Source organism: Filobasidium floriforme (assembly GCF_021052385.1).
Source record: "Filobasidium floriforme strain CBS 6241 chromosome Unknown HD553scaffold_13, whole genome shotgun sequence".
NCBI classification, from domain to species: domain Eukaryota; kingdom Fungi; phylum Basidiomycota; class Tremellomycetes; order Filobasidiales; family Filobasidiaceae; genus Filobasidium; species Filobasidium floriforme.
In genome coordinates this window covers 62,473-86,660 of record NW_025763634.1, presented here as the reverse complement: position 1 = coordinate 86,660, position 24,188 = coordinate 62,473, and the positions used below count along the sequence as shown (strand labels likewise).

General features: G+C 52.7%; 8 protein-coding genes across 8 annotated transcripts; 4 read left to right on the top strand and 4 right to left on the bottom strand.

Moving 5' to 3' along the window:
• The first annotated feature begins 398 nt into the window (after window positions 1-398).
• HD553DRAFT_350498 (uncharacterized protein) lies at window positions 399-1,795 on the top strand. Its single transcript, XM_046183537.1, has 3 exons — window positions 399-521; window positions 653-784; window positions 930-1,795. Exons 1-3 carry the CDS (start codon window positions 462-464, stop codon window positions 1,359-1,361), a joined length of 624 nt encoding a protein of 207 aa, XP_046035893.1. The 5' UTR covers window positions 399-461; the 3' UTR covers window positions 1,362-1,795.
• Window positions 1,671-2,861, top strand: HD553DRAFT_45455 (uncharacterized protein). Its single transcript, XM_046184239.1, has 3 exons — window positions 1,671-2,222; window positions 2,310-2,423; window positions 2,525-2,861. Exons 1-3 carry the CDS (start codon window positions 1,980-1,982, stop codon window positions 2,783-2,785), a joined length of 618 nt encoding a protein of 205 aa, XP_046035892.1. The 5' UTR covers window positions 1,671-1,979; the 3' UTR covers window positions 2,786-2,861.
• A 2,366-nt stretch (window positions 2,862-5,227) lies between these two features.
• On the bottom strand, window positions 5,228-8,776 carry HD553DRAFT_312498 (uncharacterized protein). The gene is made up of 7 exons (XM_046180105.1): window positions 8,399-8,776; window positions 7,131-8,299; window positions 6,559-7,050; window positions 6,148-6,471; window positions 5,586-6,086; window positions 5,455-5,514; window positions 5,228-5,378 (listed from the first exon to the last, which is right to left on the bottom strand). Exons 1-7 carry the CDS (start codon window positions 8,526-8,528, stop codon window positions 5,313-5,315), a joined length of 2,742 nt encoding a protein of 913 aa, XP_046035891.1. The 5' UTR covers window positions 8,529-8,776; the 3' UTR covers window positions 5,228-5,312.
• A 504-nt stretch (window positions 8,777-9,280) lies between these two features.
• Window positions 9,281-11,068, bottom strand: HD553DRAFT_342722 (hepatocellular carcinoma-associated antigen 59-domain-containing protein; the record flags this gene model as incomplete). Its single annotated transcript, XM_046182790.1, has 6 exons — window positions 9,281-9,444; window positions 9,598-9,722; window positions 9,829-10,089; window positions 10,202-10,294; window positions 10,484-10,741; window positions 10,890-11,068. The coding sequence occupies 6 exons, from the start codon at window positions 11,066-11,068 to the stop codon at window positions 9,281-9,283; spliced, it is 1,080 nt and encodes a 359-aa protein (XP_046035890.1).
• Window positions 11,069-12,045: 977 nt separating this feature from the next.
• HD553DRAFT_312493 (uncharacterized protein) lies at window positions 12,046-15,285 on the top strand. The gene is made up of 4 exons (XM_046180104.1): window positions 12,046-13,008; window positions 13,086-14,342; window positions 14,480-14,575; window positions 14,723-15,285. The coding sequence occupies exons 1-4, from the start codon at window positions 12,073-12,075 to the stop codon at window positions 15,002-15,004; spliced, it is 2,571 nt and encodes an 856-aa protein (XP_046035889.1). The 5' UTR covers window positions 12,046-12,072; the 3' UTR covers window positions 15,005-15,285.
• A 434-nt stretch (window positions 15,286-15,719) lies between these two features.
• HD553DRAFT_350493 (uncharacterized protein) lies at window positions 15,720-18,068 on the top strand (the record flags this gene model as incomplete). The annotated part of the gene is made up of 8 exons (XM_046183536.1): window positions 15,720-15,817; window positions 15,995-16,394; window positions 16,571-16,825; window positions 16,942-16,956; window positions 17,045-17,301; window positions 17,377-17,477; window positions 17,554-17,815; window positions 17,903-18,068. 8 exons carry the CDS (start codon window positions 15,720-15,722, stop codon window positions 17,979-17,981), a joined length of 1,467 nt encoding a protein of 488 aa, XP_046035888.1. The 3' UTR covers window positions 17,982-18,068.
• Window positions 18,069-18,200: 132 nt separating this feature from the next.
• Window positions 18,201-19,859, bottom strand: HD553DRAFT_45357 (uncharacterized protein). Its single transcript, XM_046184238.1, has 2 exons — window positions 18,991-19,859; window positions 18,201-18,893 (listed from the first exon to the last, which is right to left on the bottom strand). The coding sequence occupies exons 1-2, from the start codon at window positions 19,771-19,773 to the stop codon at window positions 18,393-18,395; spliced, it is 1,284 nt and encodes a 427-aa protein (XP_046035887.1). The 5' UTR covers window positions 19,774-19,859; the 3' UTR covers window positions 18,201-18,392.
• Window positions 19,860-20,691: 832 nt separating this feature from the next.
• On the bottom strand, window positions 20,692-23,508 carry HD553DRAFT_324411 (uncharacterized protein; the record flags this gene model as incomplete). Its single annotated transcript, XM_046181489.1, has 4 exons — window positions 20,692-21,006; window positions 21,092-21,211; window positions 21,269-22,465; window positions 22,531-23,508. The coding sequence occupies 4 exons, from the start codon at window positions 23,506-23,508 to the stop codon at window positions 20,692-20,694; spliced, it is 2,610 nt and encodes an 869-aa protein (XP_046035886.1).
• Window positions 23,509-24,188: the final 680 nt, after the last annotated feature.

Genomic DNA, 24,188 nt, shown 5'->3' with positions numbered 1-24,188 from the left:
GGAGGTGAGGAGGAGATGAGGGACGGGGGTGAAGGAAGGGGATGAGCGAAGTTTGAAGATCCTAAATCAATCGGGATATACAAAAGACAACCATATCCCTACAGATCGACCACACTTTATACTCTACCAGGAAGTTGAAACCGCACCGAAACTTTCCCCTGCTTGTCAAGGAGGTCGGAAGATGACCCCTTGTTGTAGCCTGATGGCGTTCGATGTCGACATTCAGCTGAAAGGAAGACGAGAGGTGAAGGTGTTTCAGATCCAAAACGAGGCGAGGCCCCTCTTTGCCAACTAGAAGCGCGTGACGCCCCGGTAAGCGCGCGTATGAAGCTGAGATGATGATCGACGATGATGTCGATGACGATTTCGACGATCTGAACGATGATTTGAATGATGATGTTACTTGCTATAGACCCTGATATCATAAAAACAAAGCACACTAGCCAACACAAATCTAAGCCATGTCTACTCCCGCGTCATCGAAAACATCAGCAGCGGCCTCGTACCACCCGGACGGTTACGTGAGCACAACCTCAACTCTACAGCCCTCATGTCAACTTTACGATCGAGGCTGACCTCTTTACTCCTCTCGACTCCTCTTCACTACTCTCTGTTACTTCTGCTCGTATCAACCACCTACCTGCCACCTTAGAAAACATCGGCAGCGCTTCGCCGAGCCCGGAATCCGTTCTTGTACAGGAACGCATTTACCGGAGCCGCCGTGGTAGCGTTCATAGGAGGGGTGTACTTTTACTCGATCCAGGCTGTCAAGCAGGAAGATTTCGTGAGTAAAATCAGATTGATGACAATACTCCTACTTCTCCTACAACACAATGGATCGTGTGATGTGATTGTGTTCTTGCGGCGGGGAATGCATGTCATGCTGATTTGCGCAATTGCGATTGTCCTTCCGTGTGTTAATCGAATAGGGTGATGTCGAAGACCTCCTCCCGCCCGCCTCTCAAAGAGCGACGATGAAGACGATCGAAGAAGAATTAGCGGAAAAACGATCTGCACAATCCCTTCCCCTGACACACGCCTTGCCTGCAGAGAGCAATACGTCGAGACCGTCGGATGCTATGCCGCCGCTCTTCGGATCCGTTGATCCGGATTACGATCCGGGGAATGCTTCTTCCTTGCCTCTTTCTTCGACGAACTCGAGCCTGAATAGGGCCCCGAGTTCTTCCCCCTTCAAAGTCTACACCACCCCCACAGGGAACGATATCAACAAGGGCACCACAGGCAACTATACCGCCGAGGAACAGTTCGCCATGTTCAGATTACCGTTCTTCAAAGGAAAGCAGTATAGGGCTGGGGTTGATGTGGATAATGTGGGGAGGACGGGGGATAGGTGGGCTTGAGCTTGAAGTCAAGAGGGATGAGGTGGAGGGTGGAGGGTGGATCTGGGGGATGTCGTTTAGCGGGAGGGGATGAGGGTATGAACCGGAGCGAGGTTGGGGGAAGATGGAGCGGGTGGGAATGGGTAGATGGGTTTTAAGAAGCGGGTCGGGAGAGGCTCTGTCCATGAGCTTGGTTCCCAGTCACCTAAGGCGTAGGAAGGTCATCGTGATACTCGGTCGGAATACGACTGGACAGGGAGACAGAAGATGAAGACGATACCGCTCGGGGAGATTTATCTGCTAAGACAAGAAACGGTTGGGAGATTCGGTGGAGTGCGAGATTCCGCCTGACATACGTATGGGCGCGAGGCACGAAGCCTTGTTGTATAGTATATACCTGTAGCACGCCTTGTTACCACAACAGCAACAACAACTCATAGTCATCAGTTTCGTCGTCTATAATGACAGAGCCTGTTGTATCGGTCGGTACGAGTACCCTGGTTGTCTTTTCGGTCATCTCCGTCGACGTATGGACTGGACGATCTCGAAGTTCTCACACAACGAATCGAACTCATCTTATATCGCTCGTCGACCATGTCAGAATGATCGTACGGTTCAGAGCATCCCTCTCATGATCCCATGCTCAATCTCGCCGGTCTAGGGATCGCTGGCATCAAAGCAAGACATGCATACGGCTCCCTTCCACACCTAGCTCGTCGATTCAACTCCAACACCGCCTTGAACCTCGATCGGTTGACGTCCGACCAAGATCATCGAGAAGCAGCTCGGTGGCTCGAAAAGTTCAAGCAGGATGGATCGGACAGGATTCCAAGGACTGCTTTTGAGATTCAGATGACTAGGTCTTCGGGACCTGGAGGACAGGTCAGTCCGCTTCGTGGAGGGACGGGTTGTCGCTCCGTAGCATCCTGCTGAATCAATCCATCTTTTGCGTGGTCTGTTCGAGGGCAGAATGTTAATAAGCTCAGTACAAAGGCGATGTTGAGGATGGACGTTCCACCGAAACCCGATCCGGCGGGGAACAAGTGGTTACCGGATTTCATCGTCAGCCCTTTGCGTGCATCGGTAAGTCCCATCCTGCCCTTTCCTCCTTGCACCTTAGACCGCCGTCAACGGATCAGCGGTTCGTTACATCTGACACTTGTACCTTCTTCTCTACATTTTAGCCTCAATACACCTCGTCGCCCCCCTCCATCCTCCTAACATCCTCAACAACCCGCTCAGCCGCCCAAAACAAACTCTTAGCCATAGAGAAACTCTATCAACTGATCGTCTCTTCCGCGGAGAACTGTATCGTCACCCCGACGAGCGAGGAGCAGAAGGAAAAAGTAGCTAGGCTGGTACAGCGGGAAGAAAGGAGGAGGAGGGAGGAGAAGGTCAAGAGGGGTGGGAAGAAGGAGAGTAGGAGGAAGGGGAATTGGGATTAGGAATTAGATCTTGGGGGGGTTCGGCCTGGCTTGAGGATGGTTATCGGGATCATCGAATGGTATTATGATGGTGATCACGGTCTGAATCTACCGGCCCGCGTAGATTGATCTATGTCATAGTCATCCAACGGTCTACTCATACACCTCTTCCCTATTCTCGTGGCGTCAGGTTTGAGTGTTGAAGCAGGGATTGTTGGGTCTGGATCGGGATCGGGATCGAATCCAGGGACCACTCAAGCTCAAGATTGCCGATGGGGATTTTCCTGAAGGTTCCCAGATCCTCTTCATCAACTGACACGATGCTACTAAGAAATTGAGTCGGAGATGAAGTGTGACGGGAGTCGGACTGCTGATAGGCAAGGTTGCGATCACAGAGCCGGTAGCCGTAGGCGGTGTCGAACTGGCGATAGGTTTGGTGGACGGCGATGAAGACGGCAGGGCAGGGGTCAAGGAGGGTGGAGCGGTGGATGGCGAGATAGCGGATGAGGATGGGAGGGCAGAGGCCGACAAGATGCAGGACGAGGTTGGTTGGGCGGAAGACGAGGTGGATGAGGATGATAGCATGGAGGAGGATGACAACAGCAAGGATGGAAACCAGAGAAGCCGTTGGCAAAGTTGAATTTTGCCTTGTTCTCCATGTACAGTTGTCGTCTCTACATCCTGAGCCAGCCTGATAAAATTGGAGATGGTCTTGCGGCTCTTGGGCTCGTACCTGTAGAAAAGAACGTGATATGGAGCGACCGAGAGTTGGGCAATAAACACCAATCGACTCACCTCGTCTGTTTAAAGAGAGCTATTGCCTTGACTCTGACTGTCTCTGGCACTTCTGTTTGGAAGGCCAAATTGAACTGGACTCGAATGGCAAGCACTTCGGTGCATACATGACACACCTTGAAGTTATGAGGGTTCCCGGAGCAGAAGAAAAGTTATTCGACTACCGGTCCCACCATAACATCAAGGACGCGCTCAAAGTCCAATTCTACTTGGTCCAAGGGCCAATTGAAGAGTACAGGTCAATCTGGCAGCAATTGCCTATTGATGAATACGAGGCAATCAGTATCTTAGGACATCAGGAGCGGTTGGATCATTGGGATGGTGGAATGAATGACCGTATGACATACGATAGATGGTACATGTTTGGGGGTTACAGGGAATGACCTGAACCGGAGCAAGAAGCCTAAAATGTTGAAGACTTGGGAACGACGGGCATCGGGCGGGAGAGGTTTTAGACATCCAACAGCCTCATCCGCAACAGATTGTCAATCATCTGCAGCATGAAGCGGGAAATGCAAAGGCAGGAGGCAGAGAGGGAGGAGCTCGGGGTACGGCCCCTAGGACATGTTCAACCAGACTGGAAGAGGCAGATGCAAATCAGCCGGAAGATTGTAGGTGCTTCAGGCTCCACAACAAGTGGCCTTTGGAGCCGAACCGCATACGTTTCAGGCTTACCAGCAAACGGCACTAGAGGCTCAACAGCAAGCGGCACTCATGATGGAGAGCCGGGAGCATGGGTTAAGCTGCCTTGGATCGGACCTGTCCCCTCGATAAGGATGGTCATCAAGCTCAAGCACCTCCAGGCCTTACGGCAACCGTCAAAGTAATTGACAGACGCCTGGGTAGAGGAAGCCCTCATCTACTTCCTCACTACGATTGAGATACCAATCCATCAGGGTACGGACGAGAGGCAGGGTATGAGTGGGAGCCGGGAAACGACAAGGCCAATCTGGGTTGCGAACGAGAATGACCTCAAGGTTTTAAAGGTGAAGTCCAGACTCCAGGGAGAAATGGTAAGTCTGAACCCCGACCTTTTATTCCCATCAGTCAAGGCTGACTATCGTTTCACTCTCTGCAGGCAGAGGCCGCTGAAGCGTTGCTTCTCACTGTCAATACCACCGGTCCCCCGGCCGCTCACATCCTACCCTTGTTGTTGGCTGGGTGGTGTTGTTTCCTGAGAGACTATCGATTGGTTCTTCGGGTTGAACTTGTTCATCGAGATCTTTTCGATGGTCCTGGGGATATCAAGGTAAACACGCAGACTCAGAACGAAAACCACTTAGCCGTATTGTTAGGCAAGCCACGACCTAACAAGAGCAACAGATGGGAGACCGGGGGTGGATCTCGCTATCTATCGATCTTCCCGATCAAGGTCAAGAAGTCCGAAGATATGTCAAGCAGCAGGCAGAACTTGCGGTGTCATCTTGATCCCCGGAGGCCGCTCGGAGGCTTAGGAATTATGGTATGGGACATCAGTCACGCCAATGCAGGATCTTTCCGCTGGTTCGATATCGGGCCTCGTTCATTCCTCGAACGCCGCAAGGCGGCTGGGACCGTTGAAACGTTTGCAAGGGCTGCTGTACGGAATCGGGCGAGTCTGCGGCGAGTTTGTATACCACAAGTTCGCCACCAGATGAGGCAGGCGTATTGCGTGGTCGATCAAAGCTTGCGGTCTTTATGTTCATCTTTCTGTTGTGATGTCGAATATCATGTGTATGCGCCTTTTACAATTCTCTCGTCATTCACAGGAAGTTTATGCCGAATGCTGTGCCTGAACGTGCAAATTTGCCAGTGCATTGTCGAGACCGGCGAGGTATTCCTAAACATTTTGAAAGCAGAGAGGACCGAGTCAGGTAGAACTCGGTAACCGAGAGCGCACGGGAATTCCGACTCACTCGAAGCCAAGCCTCTCTTTCTTCCGGGACGTGATCGAAAACGAGATACCGCTTGTCGTGCTGAGTCCGAGCGAAGAAGAGAATCAGTACGATAGTCCGGACGCCTTGAAAGCGACGGGCAAGGCACTGACCTGTAACACGTCGTGCATCTCCTTGAGATCGATCTGTTTGGCCATTATCTCCAGGTTGGCTTTCCCACCCGTCTCATCCCCGCCGTCATCCTCTTCATCGGAATCTTCATTCGGGATGACCCCCTGACTGGCCAGAGCCTTGTTCTTCATCCGTCCCCAAAAGTCGACAAAGCTGCTCTCCTTGAGGAGAGCTTGGAACTCGGCCTTGCTCTGTTGGAAGCGTACCCTCTGCCACTCTTCGTACCGACTCTGCAGCTTTTCCGGCGTCAGGCCGAGCCGCGTCACCGCAAAGTCGTTGACGATTTCGGGGTAGACGTCTTCGAACGGCGTATCGAGGGAAGGAGCGTGGGCGAGGAACAATTTATGCAGCGCGTCGAGCCGTTTGTGTGCCAGAGACTGGAGGTGGGCGATGAACATGCCGTGCTTGTCGGCGAGCGTTAACGCCGGATGTTCCCAACGAGGATCCTTTTCCAGCTGCGGTATTGTCTCTTGCCAAGAAGCCTGCGAGGTGCGCACGTCGTATCAGCTACGTTTCCCACACACCTCGAGCACTTCGACATACGTTGTGTTCACGAACGGCCTGAATGAGCAGACTACCAAACTCTCGCTCCCCGTCCTCCCGTCCCGCACCGAGCTTGCTCTTCTGTACGTCCCGCTCCAACCGCATCTTTTCACCCTGCACCTGCTGTTGACGTTCACGCAGACTAGCTTGAGCCTTTTCTTTCCTCTCCCTCGCCTTTCTGGCGGCCACCTCTTCGGGCGTCTCGGTCCGGGACGATTCGGCCTGAGCACCGAGCGACTTGACGTGACGCTGGAACAGTTCTGCACGCAACGAGGAAGAACCGACGGCGTCGTACCTCGGATCGGATGTCATCCCACGCTTGACCTGCAGATGATGAAACCGACCAACATGAGCCGAAAGCTCCAAACAGAACGATTGTCGAACGAAAATAAGACCGAGGCCGAAACGCACCTGCAGCCAGTCCGAATCCGGCTTGATCTCATCGTGCTCCCTGAGCAGGTCCATGAAATCCCTCTCCGCCCGCTTCGCATCGGCCCGTTTCCTCTCCCCTAGTTCGCGCAGGTGATCCCGAAAGACCTTTTCCCTCTGCTTGTCGTCCTTGCCATAATCGAAGAACCTCCGATCTTTCCTCCAGGCTCGACGGAAATCCTCCCAGATCGTCCGGGTGCTCTTGACTTCGGCTCGGAGGAGTGACTTGTATTCCCTCTCCGGGTCCTTCTTTCCCGATGTCTCTCCCGCGGTGGTGCTCGGACTGCTGCTAGTACCGGCGGGCTTGGTCTTGCCCAACCGACGATTACGAGCGACCTCGCGGCAATAGTCTTCGTAGACTTCTTGACGGAGCTTTTCCGAGGGCAAGAGGACGTACCGAGGGTCGTTGATGAACAGAGGGAGAGAGGTTTCCCAAGGTGCGAACGGGGAGATGTCTTTTTCGTACAACAGGGACTGCGAGGTAACAACGACGCCACACATTAGGATCGTGTTAGTGTCAACCTCGAACAACGAGACTAGGCCGAAAAGCTCACCTTGAACAACGCCTTTCCCTCATCAGGGTTCAAATCCACCTGAACCCTAGCCACCCCCGTAGGAAGTCCCTGACCCTGACCCTGACCCTGAATTTGATCTCGAACTTGATCTTGACCCTGACCCTCAGCTTGAGGTGGAGGAGGAAGCTGGAACACCCGCCCCAAAGCTTCCTCCTCCCGAGCCTTCTTGGCCGCCTTGTTCTCTTTCTTCTGTCGATCCTTGATCTTGGTCTCACGGGCGATCTCGGCGGCGACGGCGCGTTGCCAGGCTTCTTCGTCGGATTCGTCGATAGGACCTATGGCCATGGCTTCTTCGTCTTCGGAGTCGAGTTCTGGCCTGGCTTCGGGGTCGTCTTCGTCGTTGTTGCCGTTGTTTTCGGTGTTGTTCATCTCGACGTCTCCCTCCTGCTCGTCCAGCTTGACCATCTTCTTAGCCCGCCGTCCATCCTCCCCCTCTTCCTGCTCTTCTTCACCGGCATCATCATCGCCCTCCCCATCCCGTTCTTTCCTTTTCCTCTCCCTCTCCCGATCAGCCTCCCTCTTCCTCCTCTTCTCCACCTCAACCCCTTTCCTCTTCTCTTCCTCTAACTCCAACCTAATTCTTTCCCGTTCCCGCAAGTCGGCTAACCGTCTCTCTTCCGCCCTCGCTCGTTCTTCTTCGGCCTTCTCTTCCTTCTCTTTCTTCGCCTGGGCTTTTAAGGAGGCTTCGAACGCTTCGACGGCATCTTTGATCTCATCGGGGATTACCCAGGAAGACACCTTGGTAGAAGGGTCGGTGTAGAAGACGTTATTGAGGTTGGTGGTTACTTTGAGCCAGGAGGTTCCGGGGATGGGGTTTTTTTGTTTGGGTTTTTCTTTCTTCTTCTTGTTCTTTTCCTCGGTGCTGTTGGTGTTGGTGTTGGGCTTGTTTTGCGTTGAGGCTAGACCTGGGGCTAGGACGGGGGCGGGGAATTGTGGTGCGAGGCCATGAGGATTAACGAGATGACCATGAGGGTTGAAAGGCTGGCCGAAAGGTTGAGTATGAGAATAAGGAGAAGGGCCAACGCCGACATTGAGCGTCTGGGGCACGGAAGGCGGTGGGAAAGAAGGGGCGATCCCAGTAGGAAGAGGTCGGGTATAGGTCGATTGTTTGGTCAGGTTGTTGTAATAATACGAGGTCCCGTTCGGGGCTGTAGTTCCGTGTCGTAAAATCCAGTTTGGCCTCGACGAAAAGTCAGCTACCCGTTCGTTTCACGCCAACAATTGAGTGGGGGGATGAATTGACTCACCCTTGTGTTCAGACCAATTAGGTGGGAGTGGAGGGTTCATATTCATAACTTGGGGAGGAGGAGGTGGTGGAATAGGTCCTGGACCTGGTAATCCCCCGTTCGGTGTCGATTGAGATGATGTTGGGTCCATCGAGCTTGGGCCTGGCGAAAGTGGATGGATGCTATATGATCTTGTGTACTACTCGGCTGTTCTGAGAGTAGATTTGGGTCGTCAGGGTATTGTTATGGGGGAGTGGATGTGGAATAGGCAACGACGAGGATGTCAGAAGAAGAAATATGTCGAACATTGCAAACTTCGAGTGTAGGTAACTGAGCGTGATCCTCGCGCTCTCCGAGCCACAAACCAACAAAGTCGGAAGGTGGTCATGGCGAGATCGATCGATGGTAACGTCAATTGACAACCGCAATCAGCATTCTCTGACCAAGATAGAGTCCTTGTACAATGGTACGCCAGTCGCTCTGAGTTGTGGGAGCCGGACGAAGTCGAGATGGGAGTTTATCACGACCGTCGAAATGCACGATTTCGCGAGAGACGCCGCAATCTCACGGTTCAATGGCGATATCGTCGTCACGGTCTGAAGTCGGGACCATATTCCGTAATGCCAATGTGGTGTAATGTTTCGTACAACATGGATCATCTCTCCTTAGGATCATGAAGGTTTGAATCACAGACCAGGTTGAACCTGACGACGATCCGACTTTTCAATTCTTCCGTACCCTATAAAACGAGGCACACAAGTTGAAAAAAAAAAAGCAGCAGAATCAGCACGGAATCACCCTTGTCTCCTCTCTCGTTCCTCCCGAAACTGGGGTTCGATAAGACAAGGAAACAACACTCCTCACCACCCCCCAGGTCAAATCCCAAAGTCAAACTCAAGACTCTCACCTCTTCTTGAACCGCTCATAAACCTGATCATCCGTCGCCGTCTCGTTCCGATCCCTCTGCCTGTTATTACCCCGGTTCAAGGGGGGTAAGCCGGCGGCTTCCCTCTTGGCGTCTTCCAGGGCTTCGGCATCGGATTGGATGGTGTGGTGTGGTCGGTAGACTGTAAAGCGGGTCGTGGGGATTACATAGGTGCAGGAATAGGAATAGAGATAGAGATAGAAGAGGTTAATAGTTAGTGACACCCGCAAAGAAGAAGAAAAACGTTGTAGAAAAAAAAGAGAGAAAGAGGGAAAGAGAGAGACTCCAAACTCACACCGCGCCGCAGCGAAACTCTCGTCGGCCTCGTTACGCTTCTGTCCTTGGCCGCGGTTCCGATTCCGGTTCTCCATCATGGCCCGTTTGGCACGTTCGGTCTCTTCGATGTTTTTCAGTCGGATGCTAGTTTCATCATCATCGATTGTCTGGTCAGCATCAACGCGAGGATTTTTACCCATCCCATCGATAAAGGGTTAAAAAGAGAGACGACGACGACGACCCTACTCACTCCATACCCAAATCCACCTCGGGGATACTAGTCAACATCCCCAAACTCGTCGTCACGTTCCCACCCTCTTCATCATCTACCCCGCCGCGAGATTTATTGGGCTTGTACTTTTCGAGCCGGTACTTTTCGGCGATGGCGTATAGTTCTTCTTGTGGGTCGACCTCCGGCTTGTTGGAGTTGGAGGTGTCCGGGTTGGGGTTGGGGGTGGTGGTGGTGGGGCCTTGACGACGTTTAGCGAGTTCCGCTTCGATATACGCCATCCTAAATACCAGGGTAAGAAGAATGAAAGCATCACGTCCGTGTCCGTGTCCGTGTCGTCAGATCGACATGTACATTGATTTTGTGAGAGAAGGGGAAGATGACCCCGACTCACATGTGTTTATCAACGTCCAACGCGTTGGTCTGTTGAGTGAAATTGTTCGATCGGACGAGTCGACGGGCTTTGGAGGCGTCGTCGTTTTCGGCGCTGTCCATCCGCCCCGTACCAATCACCAACACAACACAACACAACACATCAAACGAATATATCAGCCTACACTGCAACTGCCATACTTTTTGCATGGAGATGTTTTCCCGGAGTGGAGTGGAGGGTAATGGAGGGTCTATTCTGTCTGATCTGTATCTGTATCTGTATCTGGCACGAACCAAGACTCACTCTTCCCCCTCCCCTCCTCCTCCCTCCCCTCTCCCAGCCCGACTCTGCTTCAACCCATAAGTCTCTCCTCCATTTCCCTCTCCCTCTTCTCCTTCCTCTTCCCCGCCTTGGTCATCGCCGTCTTTCCGCTGACCAGAAGGCTTCTTGCGGCGTTTCTTTTTCTCTTCCCCCTTGTTCAAGCGGACGAGGTCTATACCGGACGTCCGGGATTTGGATTGGGTTAGGCGGCGGAGGAGAAGGATTTCTTGGAGGGTGCCGCTGTGGGGTCCCAGATAGAAAAAAGTTGGGAAGTAGGCAAAGAGGTGGAAAGGTAGAGAGATAGAGAGGGAGAAGCGCAGGCAAAGAGGTTTAGCTAGAGTGTCTATTCGACCGGGTCAGTATGAGATGGGTTCTGGAGATGGCTCACGTAGGTGCTTCGTCCTCTTCATCTTCGACGGGTCTATTCTCAGTATCTGCGGCCGTTAACCCTGACTCTCCTTCTATTGCTGCTATTGCTGTTGATGATGATGTCGGTCGGGGTGGTGGTGGTGTCGAATAGTCCTCCTTGACTCGCGGGTTGGCCGTTCGGGTTCGTTTTTTGAACATCCTTGCTCTGTCGGCGTCCACAGTTGGTTTGTACGGATCTGGGTATCGGGTATTCAAGGCCTTGCTACGAGGTGTTCTGCAGTTGGGGGTCGTCCAGGTGATGGTTGTGAACTACAACTATACCTGATCTTGTGTTCGTACATGTCCGCCCAAAGGTGTGACTTGAATAATGAATATGCGAAAATAGAACAACAAGAGCCACACACTCTATTGATTTAAATATTTACCGCTGCCTTTCTGCAATTCAGATCCAAAAAGTACAGAACTCTGTGGGATTCAAAAGTCTTATCATAAGCCTGTATCTCCTCAAGGCTACAAGTTTGTCTGATGTCTATAGTGACATCACACATCTGTCATGAGAGCTGGTTGAAGACCTACTTGCTAATGCTCAGATATCCCCTTGGCACATAAGGCGCAGGGCAAGAGGTACTTTGATGTTGATGTAAGCGCTAGTCTGGAGGAGTTTGATGTTGCACTCAGCAAGCTGTAGGCATTTCTGGCAACATGAAATGAGGAAGACATGGATGCATGGAGGGATTTTGGATGACTCAAAATCGAAGAGCGTTACATGGCCAATAACGGCCAGGTCTTCCACTACTTCACCCTCAAGCTCTATATCATCCTCTCTGGTCTCACATTATCGATTCTCAAGACATACCAACAGTAGCCAAAGCAGAGTTCAGGTGATTATGAGGACGCCAAGTTCCAAGATTGACAGATCATCTTTACCCATCTTCACAAGGCAAAAAGCTCCATGTGTCCAGGGTGTAGGGAGAAATTTAATGTACTTCCGTGGGGCGGTTGGTAACTATGATACCTCTTGCCTGACTTCATCTTGGCCGTGACTTCTAAATTCCTGGGAAACGCTAGAATTTTACTCGGAGCGCTCCAGAAAGCAAATCGCTCGAAAGCGATGTCCGACCGAGCTTGACCGCGAGACAACAAGAAGAACTCGAGATACTCCTAACCCTGATGAACAGACATCCGTTGGCCCATCCCGAAGCATGGATCTTCTGGCATCACATGCCCGGCCGTTCTCCCCTTTCAAGATGTACAAGGTCACGCTGGTAGATCACACCGACTGGGACGACGACACGCTGAACAGCGAACTCGCCAGGGATATTGGCGCTCGCAATCGGTCGCCCGACCAGTACATCGAAGTCGGCCGGAGATGGGCAACAGTGAAACCGCTCATCCAGAGAAGGTTCAATCAGAGGAACAAGTACCATGATATCGAGGACGTGCATTCTCCCGGTTGGAGTCTACATACACGCCAATGGGTCTCTGAACAGGTCGAGGATGGTGAACGGAGACGTTTGATGCGAGACAGTGCGGCTCGATACCGGGACAACTTTCTCAAGCTCGAATTCGTATCCCAGTCCGAGGAGCTCGTGAAAAAGGTTCAAGATACGGCCGAATGGCTCGCTGGAAGACCGTGTGAACTGAAAGACATCATCGACTTTTTGGCACGCGTCGCATCGGATCCTCGCAAGAGGACCGAACATTACGATCGTCTCTACGGGGACGTGAAGCCTCACATCGAGTACCAAAGCTATGAACAACACTTGGAAGATAGAGATCTCTTGACGGGAAAGTTTGTCAACCTGATGAAAGCCATCCGCGACCGGGTGCATGGCACGAAGGGGAATACCACCTTGGATATCCGTTCGAACAGGCGTCGACCGATCCGGCCGAATGTGAGCACGGTCTTTCATGAAGGACGAGACGACGGATTCGACGGATATCTTTCCAAGCCTGATATCGTCATGATCAAGACCAACGACGAACCTCCGAAGCCCGATTCCGAAGATGATAGCTACGAGACGTGGGAACACGTCGTCCTAGCGGCACAGGTAAGGCTCGACAAACAGGACGACATGCGGGCGGAGGCCGAGTTTGAAATGCAGTGGGATATCGTACCCCAAATGCTCGATGATCAGGTGAGTGTCCTCGGGAACTGTATCAACCCCGGACTTTCTGTTTTTGGCTGACGGACTTTTCCTGTTCCTGCACGTAGAGGTTTCTCCTTCGACACCGCCCGGTAACGAGAACGACGTATACGTTTACCCTCGCTGGTCCATGTCTCCGTTTTTGGGAATTCGACCCTAAGACTTTTGCCTCCTCGCGGATGTACCGTCTGGACGACCCTGAACACGCCAAGGATATAGTGGACATTGTCGCTTTCCTCACCGATCCGGAGGCTCCGTTTCATGATCGTTGGATTCCCGATCGCGGCGGTGTTATGATCAGGCCTTTTGATCAAGAAGCTACGCAGAGCTGGACCTGGACCGACCGTGAATCGCCTTACAAATACCTGTGCATACGTCAAGCTCTTTTCGATTCCAGGACGGTGGTTTTCGCGGGGAAAGCTAAACGAGAGGACTCGGACGACGAGCCGACGGACGTCATCGTCAAAGCCTGGTGGACATATCGCGAGGTGGAAGACTACGAGTTGAAGATGCTCGACCATCTACACAACGGGGAACCGCAGTTGGAATTCGATCCGAGTCATACCGACCCGGTTCCTATGGATATCATCGACCCAAAGGTCATAGCCTGTCTCCCCAGAGCGCTCGGTGTCGTACAGGTCGAACAGGTCGATCCTGAAGTTTGGAAGACGCGGACGCGTGGGACACCTCGTTCACTCTGCATCATGGCAACAAGCGGACCGTTGGGCTGGAACATGCCGACTGAAGCGGATACCGTCTTTTCTTGCAACGGAAGAGAGGTCGTCCTAGGGCTTCGGCACTACGGTCAGATCTTGCTCGGCGTGTGCGAGTCATTGTGGTACGCGGCGATCAAGGGTGTTCATCATCGAGATATCAGTCTAGGGAATATCATGTGGACCTGGATCGAAGAAGTCCCAGGGGATCCTAGTTCCGGCCGAGCTGTCGGGTATCTCGTCGATTACGGAATCGCGCGGTACCGTGACAACCCTCGGTTCAAGTACGAATACGAGGACGAGAACGAGATTGATAACCAGGGCAACCTTGAATTTGATATGCAGGACGACTGGGACTCGTACGTCTTGACACTAGACGACAGTCGGTCGGGAACTCCGGTCTTCTCCAGCGTTCATACGGTGAGAACGAAGGCCTTTGTTGAGTGGTACCCAGGAGACAAGAAGAGCCTCGTGGACGCGGCCAAGTCCGATTACGAGCTCCGGAAAACGATATCCAAGGAAAATTACCAGCAGACCCTTCTAGGATTAAAAGTGGATTCGCATCGGTATATCGACGACCTGGAATCGGTGGTGTATGTCTTTCTCCTACAGGTGAGCCCGAACGAAGGAACGCCGTTTTCGGGACCAAACAACCGAGCGGCCGACTGAGTAGCGAGTTTCTCTCTCTCTCTCTCTCTCTCCCTCCTTTTGGAAAATTCCGTGACCGTGACCGTCACCCGACCATGCAGATGAGCTGGATTTCCGGCATCGACGACGACAAGGCCTCCGTGTTGGAAGGCTTAAAGGACAAGGCCGACAAGGAGACATTGTGGAGATCCATGAGCGTAGGTTTCATATATTTTCGGATCCCGATCCCTCGTCTTTCATGTCCCGCACACGCTCTTCTGAGAATAAACAACATGACGCGAACTGATCGCTCGCTCGCTCGGTTTTGACTCGGACGCATTACGTTGCATTACATTACAATATAGGTCGTCTATGGGCTAGGCTGTGGATATGATTGGAGCGAAATGAAATGGAACCTAGCTTATACCATCAGGAACGCTCGAGAGGACCTTACTAGACCTCAACAACAACAACAACAAGAAAATACTGCGAGGAGATCTGCGAGGAGATTCCCCCCGGAGCCAGGGATCCCCCCTCTGGTCGGGTTGACAAAGATCGAGAATCAGTGTTTCGCGGCCTGCATCGAGGTGATCAAGCGAGCTTTGGAAAAGTTGCCCGAAGATGCGGTCAAGGGTGATCGCCGTTGAGGTCGTTCCCAGGCGGGTGTATGAGTACAATGGCACAGTAGGAGGCGGCGATAATAACGATACCGGGCCTTGTTGAAGGCAGGCAAGGAGGATGACGCATTTATAGCTGTTTGATGAGAGAACACGACTGGCACGACGATCATACCCTCATATCTGCCAAGGCATGGGCAATAATCAGGCTGTTCAATCTTGTGACTCCATGGCGTTGTTCCGATGTCGTTCTTGTACTGCCGATCAGGTCCCTAGGGAATCTCCGTCCGATGACACGCTCTACGCTCTGACTGGTTCTGGTTTTCAGGCGAGATCCATGTTAAGAATACTCAAGAACGACCTCGAGGTGACTAGGTCGATGAGACATGAAACGGCAGCTTCCCGGATCACGTGATCATGTCATCCCTCGAACCTTGCTTCTCCGCGTTTCATCTTCGTCCATCGTCGTCATCACCATCATCATCATATCATCATCTTTGACGTCATCGACGATGACGACCAAGTATCAACAGCATCATCAACACCTCGCACCTCGATAGATCTAGAGGTCAAAGGGTACATAGGCGAATCAGCTCCTTAGTCCGCAGGCGAGACGATGCTCCCCCACACCCCAACTCGACAACTACAACGACATCAAAGACCGGCAGGTCCGGGAAACAAACGAGCATGGTACGGTCTAGTAGTCCTGCTCGTGATGATGAGTACAGGGTTGTGGTACTGGAATATGGAACCGGAGTCGTGGGCGACGAAGGTGATGGTCATGCAAGGAGGACGTTTTGGAGGTGGGGGTGGGCAGCGGAGAATCGGGGGAGGTCATGTCAAGTGAGTTTGTCGTCCGAGCAAAGACGGGGGTCCTTTAGGTGTTTTTTTTTTCGTGGTATCGCTGCCGAGTTGAGCAGATGAGTATATCGACTGATTACCTATCGTTTCTGTCACCTCGACTCAACCACCATCAATCGTCAATCCGTCAATCCGCCATCCCATTCTCGATCTCTAAAGCCCTTACGACCTCCCAGGACACCTCCTGGTCGACAAACAAGATCCGCATGAAAATCGTTGGGTGCCTTTCGCCCTCGCACACAAAGCGGAAGACGAAGATGGGAATCAAAATCGGTCGGAGAGGGAGGTTCCGGGGTTGATGAAGCTGGTCATGTACGAGGTCCAACATCGAAGACGAATTAGAGGAAACCGGACTGGAACCGGGTTAGCTGCGGGAGATGACTCCCGGATCAAAGGCGATGATAGGGAGGGTGACGAGAAGATGGAAGTCCTTACTGAGAATCATGACCGAGAAGGCGGTGGTGAGGATCGGGATTCAGGGTGGGACTGGTTGAAAGGGAAGACGGTGGTCCTCTATGGGGATAGCGTTTTGAGGTATAATATGGATCATTTTTGCAAGGTAAGCCGTGGGTAGTATTATCCTCTTCCCCCTTTCTTCCCTAGGTCATATCGTATCATTATGCCGTGTCCACACATCCACGTCCAGGTGGAAAGATCAAACAACGGAGCAGACTGCAGCAGCTGATACTACTGTAAGGAAACGATTTCCGCTCTCCCGTTCGGTTCCTCTCGCAGTTCGTAGGATCCGAGATCAAACCCATCCCCTGGAACTCTCCCGCTGGCGTTCCCTGGCCGGAGAACGTCAACCCCTACTCCACCCCGCATAGACCTTTCGACCCCGACGACAGTTCCGAACAAGATGGGAGTGGGTGGAAAGACTCGAAACCGGACCCGCCGGGGAATGGGAATCATTGGCCGCATATCTGTTATGTGGAAGAAGTGGACTTTTTGGTCGTACACGTTCATCAGTATGGGATGGATTTGACGGATGTGAGTCGATTTTGGGTCGGAGCAGTGCTGCGCTTGGAGGCGGTCGTATCGTAGCAAGATGTTGATGTGATACACTATCGACGGTGTTCGGGCGCGGTGGCATTACCATACTGTAGTATTGGACGTTCAAGGTGAGTCTTCCGCCGTGATGGTCTTGTCTAGTCAGGCGGTCTCGTTGTTGGATTTGTACGCTTATCGCCGTTGGAATCTTTTATATAGAACGGCATCATCCCCCCGACATCGACCGACCTCCGGGTCGATCGGCTGCTACGCCCTGTTGTCAAATCGATCATGGCATCGATCGCGAGGAACGCCTCCAATCCAAAATCGAACGTCGTCGGGCCGGTCACGACTGACCTCAGACAGGGTCGACAGGCGCCGGATCTGATCCAGGTGAACACGGCTTTGTGGGATACGGCGAGGTGGTTGAGATTGGACCTCGAGAACGATAGGTCGACGATAGACGGGTTGTCTAGGTCGGTCTGATGTGGAACTCATCCGCGGTGAATCTTCTGAACACGTAGCTGACAGGATTGCGAACTTCATTACAGCGACCGACTCACGTGGTGGAAACGTCGAGTGAGAGGCGTAGCGAACGTCTTGCGCAAGGCTTATCCGGATGTCCCGATTCAATGGGTCACGCATCATTACCGTCAGTCGGACGTGTTCCTACATCTCGATGCCCTGACCCTCACTAATATAGCTTTTCGTGTGGATTGAGTGTGCAGCCATCAGCGGCAACTTGGACTGGTTCACCCAGGATATTCCCAAGACGAATCAACCGGACAACCAGCTGCCTCGCGCCAACTCGCTGGTCCGTTTCGTCCAACTCCGGCAGACGCTCGAGGCGGCCTTGCGTGGTCCTCCAGCCGAGCCGACGGAATGGTGTGACGCCGACTGCGTTCGGGAACAGTACGAATCGGCCAAGAGCGTCAGTATCGGACGTTGGGGGGATCATATGCTGGGAATGGAGAGGTACATGTTGGATGCGTGAGTCGATACTTCCGGCGTTTCGAGATCGCCACGCCTGCGACGGATCAGCGACACTTCCGCTGACGCTGTTGCTGATTCGAGCAGGCTACACCCGGCTGCGCTTCCTGGAGGTTACCTCTGGGGGGACATGATGCTGTACGAGCTGTACAGGGTGAGACGATAGACAGAGAAGAAGCGGATTCGGGTGGTTCAGAAAAAGCGCTTGTGTGTGTTTTCGCGAGAGATACAGAGCGATATACCTTATACCAAGAGTTCGATACTTTGAATATTGAATATGAAGTTACGAAGTTCCATGACAGTCCGGAGTCGCGCCCTGGAGGTGGTGGCGGTACTACATTGGGTCACCATGCGATCATTCAAGTTCGAAGGAGCCCTATGAATTGCGATTCAACGATTATCATACGGGCTCACAAGCTGATGTACATTGACATTAGCGATACAGTCGTCGGATGATATTATACCAAGACAGACCCTGAACGAAGCTGAACAGCCTTGCGGCAACAAAATGACAACCAAAAACGAATTCCAAGTGATTCCCTATCCTGACGGCCAGCCCGGCATGCACCCTCGCTCATCACATGATCGTGCACTTCTTGTCCTTGTCCTTGCCCCTCCCACCAGCACCACCTCCTCCTATCACACCCGCCCCGCCTCCTCCGGCACCCGCAGCCGCACCCCCGCCGATCCCAAGATAACTATTCCCAAACTTCTGTATCATCGCCAGTTGTTGCTTGGTCAACCTCCGCTCGTCCAAGCTGTCCCACTCGGTCACCCGACTGCCGAGGAGGAACTTGACCGTCCAATCCGCATAGGTGAACCCGAACTTCCTCCCCTGGATCTTGCGGATCTCTCGGCGTTCGTCTTCGTATGCGGACATGACGTCCAGGTGAGGGACGCCGTTGTCGAGGGAAGATTCGTACTCGTCAATCGTTGCCGGGTCGTCAGTGCATAACCCGACGGTCAGGTAGGATGCGGGGAAACGACGTTGGACGTCTAGGAGGAAGGTGCGGAAGGCTTGGTGCCCGCAGTTGGGGGCTCCGTCGGTGATGAGCAGGGTGAGGACGCCTTCTTCTCGCTGTAATATAAATAAACGAGAGGTAGGGATGATCCGGGTCAGGTCGGCTCGTGCGGAAAAGCGAATGAAGAACGCGATGCAGGATTGTGGGACTCACGACCATATACTCCGGCGTCATAATCTCTCTCATCACTTCCAAAGTCGGCGTAGTCCCCTGAGGCGTCCGTTGGAAGAACGGGTAGAGCGCCTCGACGGTATCAGCCTTCATCCCCTGAGGCAACATGTTCAAGAAATAAACATCCAACGGTTCTCGCCCGCGGGCGATGGTCATCAGGTCGAAAATCTCCTTGACCATCTCTTGCAAGATCTTCCACCTGATCGTAGGACCTTGTCCGTAGACTTGTTGCATGGCCTTCATCGACCCGCTGTCGTCGAGCACGAGGCGGACGGAAGAGTATTCACGTAGCCGGGTTATTTGGGTGGCAAAGTAAGGAGAGATACCCTTGGCTCGACAGGCGGCGAGGAGGTGGGCGTCCGAGTTGTATTGAGAGGTATCGAGCATGCTGACGTCTTTAATATAGACGGGAGGTGCGGCAGGAGGACCGGTCGGAGGGTTCGAGGCGGGGGGAGGGAGGTACGGGGCGGATGGTGTCGTCGTCGAGGCCATCCCGTTGTTGTTATCGTAGTTGTTGTTGTTATTGGGGGGCACGGTGGATTGGCGTTTAGAGTCCATACTCATCTGACCGCCTTTTGTATCGCTAGATCCGATCGGGTTTGATGATGAAGTACCCATGAACGGATCGATCTTGGGACCCGTCCCGTCGTCGCCCATCATCGCCATCGATGATCCGCCGGCACCGTGGTAAGGTGCACCATTTGGAGGTGGTTGGGGGTAGGCACCGAAGGGAGTGGGTGGTTGTTGTTGGTACTGAGTTTGCATTGTTCGTATGTCGTATTGTGTATTGTTAGTGTTGAAAGCAAAGGAGGAGGCGAAGAGGACCGGTCGAGGGTGTACGAAGGGTAACCTTGCTCCTATTTATCTGATATCTGAAAGCTGATCGGGCAATTGTACCCATGTCGTCATCCCGATCCTCAACCTTCTTTCGGTGCCGAAAGTCATCCCCTTGGCACGCGGCGATGTCTCTCGGCATCCCTCGGCATCGGCCAGAACGCCTCGGCATCTCGGTCCCTGTTTCAACCCCGTGATGACGTGTCAAACCAAAGAAGGTTGTCGGTTAACAAGAATCTAGCCGATCAATCAATCGATGATCGCTGACCATCAGTGGCGCAAAAGAAAGTTAATCGACGTTCTACTCTCGGTTAGAAGCTTAGAAGTCCGTTGTTATAACTCGACGTCGGACACAAGCCATGAGCGGAGAAGAGCTGGCCGAGCTGGGACGGGTCGACCGACAGTAGTAGTGGGCGACGAAACTTGACAGGCTTGATCTCGAGCAATCACAGATTCAAGCTTCTCCCGCATCCTCAGGGAGATCGGACGGATTTGCTAGCTGTTTGGCTGACGTAGTATTCCGTCGCTTTGGTGTAGGCATCTATCGAGGCCTTAAAACAAGACCTCACCTTTGATATGGAGAGCGCCCGTTTTCGCTGAAGGGAGATATGGCATCAGGTTCATGAGGACGACATCGAATTGGTCATCACTGTGTTCAACGATGACTCGGGCGAACTAGCGGCCTCTGCCCGTCTCGTCTCGTACGGTACCATCAAGAGCTGAGCTAGTAACTAGATGAACGTTGTAAGATGTAATGCAAAAGACTTTGTGTCTCTACGAATGGCCACATCCTAGAACGTACGCTATGATATGGTCACAACAGGATTCTCTCGTGGACTGCTATCGCAATCACGGATCCGCTGGCGCTGGCACAGCGGTCGGCGTCACACCGGCGGGTCCGGCTTCGACAACATGGTCGGGAGTTGCATCTACAGTGCTGGTCTCTGGCTTTGCAGCCTCTTCTACGAAACCCTCTATCGGCGCTCGAGGCAGAGCTTCGTCGAGCGCGCTGACGAGGTCGTGGAAGCATTGATCCTCGATGGGATCCATCTCGCCAGACGCAGACGGGGCAGATGCGTCGAGCTGCTGCCGAGCCCGTCCTACGATCTGGTATGTTTTCCACAACAGCCCTCGAAGCAAATCTGAGTCGAAGAATATTATCCACTGCGTCGAGGCGGGGAGATGTGAGTCGGGGATTACATCTTGGAATGCAGTCATAGTAAAGTGTTGGAAGGGTGATGCGACGTACTACGGCTTTAGAACTTTTTATAGCTTCCCGAACACGACGCTTCGCGTTCAGCTCAAATCGTTCTTTACGCCGCTTTTCATGCCAAGAGAAGTTCAGCTTCCGGTTTATAACGTGATCAAGCTAAGCATAGTCTGTTAGCATTGTCAGTGCGTAACACATAGACTAGAAGGGGCTTACAGAGTGCTCGATCAGATGTGCAAGAGCTTCGAGATCATCGATGTATCTATGTAACAGCTTCCTCGCCTTGTCCAACTCTAAAGGTACCTCTGCCTTCGCTTCCTCTAGATATTCCCGCCAGAAAAGTGGGGAGTCTGAGGGCCCAGTCGATTCTGCCTTTTCAGTTCTCTTAAGGAGGAATTCTACGTTCTCCAAGCTGGTGATGTAAGACTCGAATGCACGATCGGACTCCATGGCTGCCAGGCTCATGAACTTCGGGTTGGCACATCGGCTATCGTCCGCGAGGAGGTGTATCTCCGGGTATCTTTTGGCTCTCGTGTATTTCGCAGGCAGACGAGGTCGGTCCAGGATCCGGGCGTTGCCAAAGTCGACGAGATGACCGGCGATTGATCCATCGGGCTGCGCGCTGTATAGGACGTTGCCACCGTTCATATCGCGATGATGTACACCTCGACTGGCGGCGAACCAGAAAGATTGGACGATATCCCTCATGATCTGAATCCAGCCTCGCATGCCGAATGTGGTCTCGTTGGATTGAAACAGAGCCCGAGGGAGCGGGTTCGAACTGGACATGAGGAGAGCGGTAAATTGCAACCGAATCCCGTCAGACGCGCCAATCGTGATCCAGGATTCCAAAGTACTATCGTGCACGCTCCCTAATGACCGAACTAGGCGCGATTGAATTTCCTTGGCTGTATCGTCGTCGAGCAGAGTCGAACTTGTGCTAGCTACGTTTTCGTCATGCAGCCTGCATAGCACGTCGTGTTCGTGTCGCGCCAGTTCGGGAACGAGCCACTGTGATTTGAGAATGACGGGTTGTGGTTCGACAGCATTGCTTGAAGACTTTGCGTTGGCGGGTGTTGCCATGCCGGACCAGACGGTAGTACGAGACCCAAAGACATTCGACCTGGCTTCGATGAGCGTCCAATCTCTCACATTCCAGGTGGACAAGACGTCTTCTGATCTCTTCGTGACCAATTGTTCTGGAGGGGTCCACCGTTGGGACAGTTTGCCACCGCGTATCAAGGCGAACGCGATCAGGTCGACGATGGACCGGGCATCGGAGGGATCGTCAAAGTCGTATCGACGAGATGTTCCGAATTGCTCTGCGTCACACCACCAGAGCCGGATACTGGTCGCGCACAAGGATAGGCCGAACGTCCGGCCGCTGGCTAAATTGTTCTGAGTGAGGCAGGTCTGTATAGCCAAAAGTCGTTATGGTTCTAGCTGCGAGCGCTTCGACAATCCTCTCAGCGACTCACCAATGATCTGAAGATAGAAACCCCGGCACTTTCAAACTTCAACCCTGAATGAGTCTTCATGTCTTTTCTGGGATGGTCCATCACGTCGACGACGAATCCGACTTGATCCCAAGATGGCTTCTTTTGAAACTTATCTATTGCCCGGTGCTGGTCAAAGTCGGAATCCTTGTTCTCATGCAGTACGACGATCTGTGGGGTATACGTGGGCCGTGAGTGTTGGTGGATGACACCATGTCCGGTCGGGAAAGCAAGGGCTGGATTCATTTGCATTTGCAAAGGTGATCCGCTTGTCGATGTGGAGAGCATGGGGTTGACGAAATCGGGTCCAAATAGCGCTCGACCGACATGTCCGGCATAGTCGACGAAGGTTTCAGCCAGACTGATGGTGGAAGCGGTGGTTTGATGTTTGTTGGTCCAGGTCTGTTGAGCTATGACACCGGCAGCAAGTATGGGTTTCGTCCTCTCGACAAACTCGCCAGCTAGATGTGAGAGGATACTCTCGGTCTCTGGTCCGTGGCTACCTTGTAGCTTCAAGAAAGACGTCATGAAACGTTGTCCAAGACCAGTACTGATATATTTATCCGTCTGGTCATGTCGAGGGGGATCTCGTTCTCCCATCCATCCGTCTTCGTCAGTCTTCTCGGCGCCAGCTGGATCAGGCCACTTGAACTCTCCTTCCAATTCGGACCGAGCGTCAGAGGAATTCCAGTATGGTCTGTCGTCGCCCTCAGCGTAGCGTTCCTCGTCTACAAAAGCGTAGTCTAAGGGATTACCGTACCAAGGCTCGCTTTGATATATAGTCCGCTTGAACGGTTTGGGGTGTTTCGGCCAGCGTTTGTACACGAGCGGATAGTGGTAACAACCCCAAGGGGCGAGATTGACGTGACGAGTGTCCTTTTCCCAGTCCAGCTTTCGGTCGGGTTCTTCCATGACCATGGAGAACTCGAGTCCGTGATTTTGAGTGTGAGATTCGGCCATAGTGGTGTGAGTCATCGATGTTTGAGGTCTATAGGGCTTCTTACGACCGACGTGAAACGTAGCGCGATGTAGGACAAGAGGAAGGTCGCTAAGCAGATAAGATGGTCGACCTTCACAACGTTATTGCGATGAGTGACCTTCGACGGCATTGTGAGAAATGCGATCAAAAAGTCGGGGAGAGCTCTGAGCAAGAAAACAGGTGTCAAGGATGATTGGACTTGTTACTTGACAGAACGGAAACAATCGGAACTTTCCTTTCGTAATCGCCGATTTTGAAACGCCGCGCTCGCTTCTTGGAAGTGGAAAGGTATACACCATCTGATTATCAATCGTGGAAAGTATGAACGCTGGCGCTTCAACTGCCGTCAGTCCAGATGGATGCTGGAGAGCTGAACATGCATCTTGACCTGCCCGGTGTGGTCCTCATGTAGTCTCATAGCGATTCGTAAATCCTGCACTGCGCTACCACTCCTGAATATCACAAAATCGGTTTCAATCCGATCTTGAGAGCCGCTGGAAATAGATGTCGTCTAAGGCTACAAAAAAAGAAAGCGTTCTCATCTTTCAAAGAGATCCACACAAAGCGGCGGTAAATGGGTACCGAGGTAGCACATGCGCCTTTATCACATACGACCGCCTCTACCTACGATAGCATTCCCGCTCATTTTGTGACGACTGAG

What these genes read in the sequence shown, in the direction of transcription:
- HD553DRAFT_350498 (XM_046183537.1), top strand. Translation starts at nt 462, where the DNA reads ATGTCTACTCCCGCGTCATCGAAAACATCAGCAGCGGCCTCGTACCAC. An exon ending in CGTACCACCCGGACGGTTAC is followed by an intron (nt 522 to 652) that starts GTGAGCACAACC and finishes CTGCCACCTTAG; the next exon opens with AAAACATCGGCAGCGCTTCG. An exon ending in CTGTCAAGCAGGAAGATTTC is followed by an intron (nt 785 to 929) that starts GTGAGTAAAATC and finishes TTAATCGAATAG; the next exon opens with GGTGATGTCGAAGACCTCCT.
- HD553DRAFT_45455 (XM_046184239.1), top strand. Translation starts at nt 1,980, where the DNA reads ATGCTCAATCTCGCCGGTCTAGGGATCGCTGGCATCAAAGCAAGACAT. An exon ending in CTTCGGGACCTGGAGGACAG is followed by an intron (nt 2,223 to 2,309) that starts GTCAGTCCGCTT and finishes GTTCGAGGGCAG; the next exon opens with AATGTTAATAAGCTCAGTAC. An exon ending in TCAGCCCTTTGCGTGCATCG is followed by an intron (nt 2,424 to 2,524) that starts GTAAGTCCCATC and finishes TCTACATTTTAG; the next exon opens with CCTCAATACACCTCGTCGCC.
- HD553DRAFT_312498 (XM_046180105.1), bottom strand. Translation starts at nt 8,528, where the DNA reads ATGGACCCAACATCATCTCAATCGACACCGAACGGGGGATTACCAGGT. An exon ending in CGGATTCGGACTGGCTGCAG is followed by an intron (nt 6,472 to 6,558) that starts GTGCGTTTCGGC and finishes CATCATCTGCAG; the next exon opens with GTCAAGCGTGGGATGACATC. An exon ending in AGGCCGTTCGTGAACACAAC is followed by an intron (nt 6,087 to 6,147) that starts GTATGTCGAAGT and finishes CGCACCTCGCAG; the next exon opens with GCTTCTTGGCAAGAGACAAT.
- HD553DRAFT_312493 (XM_046180104.1), top strand. Translation starts at nt 12,073, where the DNA reads ATGGATCTTCTGGCATCACATGCCCGGCCGTTCTCCCCTTTCAAGATG. An exon ending in TGTATGTCTTTCTCCTACAG is followed by an intron (nt 14,343 to 14,479) that starts GTGAGCCCGAAC and finishes CCGACCATGCAG; the next exon opens with ATGAGCTGGATTTCCGGCAT. An exon ending in CATTGTGGAGATCCATGAGC is followed by an intron (nt 14,576 to 14,722) that starts GTAGGTTTCATA and finishes ATTACAATATAG; the next exon opens with GTCGTCTATGGGCTAGGCTG.
- HD553DRAFT_45357 (XM_046184238.1), bottom strand. Translation starts at nt 19,773, where the DNA reads ATGCAAACTCAGTACCAACAACAACCACCCACTCCCTTCGGTGCCTAC. An exon ending in TGACGCCGGAGTATATGGTC is followed by an intron (nt 18,894 to 18,990) that starts GTGAGTCCCACA and finishes TTTATATTACAG; the next exon opens with CGAGAAGAAGGCGTCCTCAC.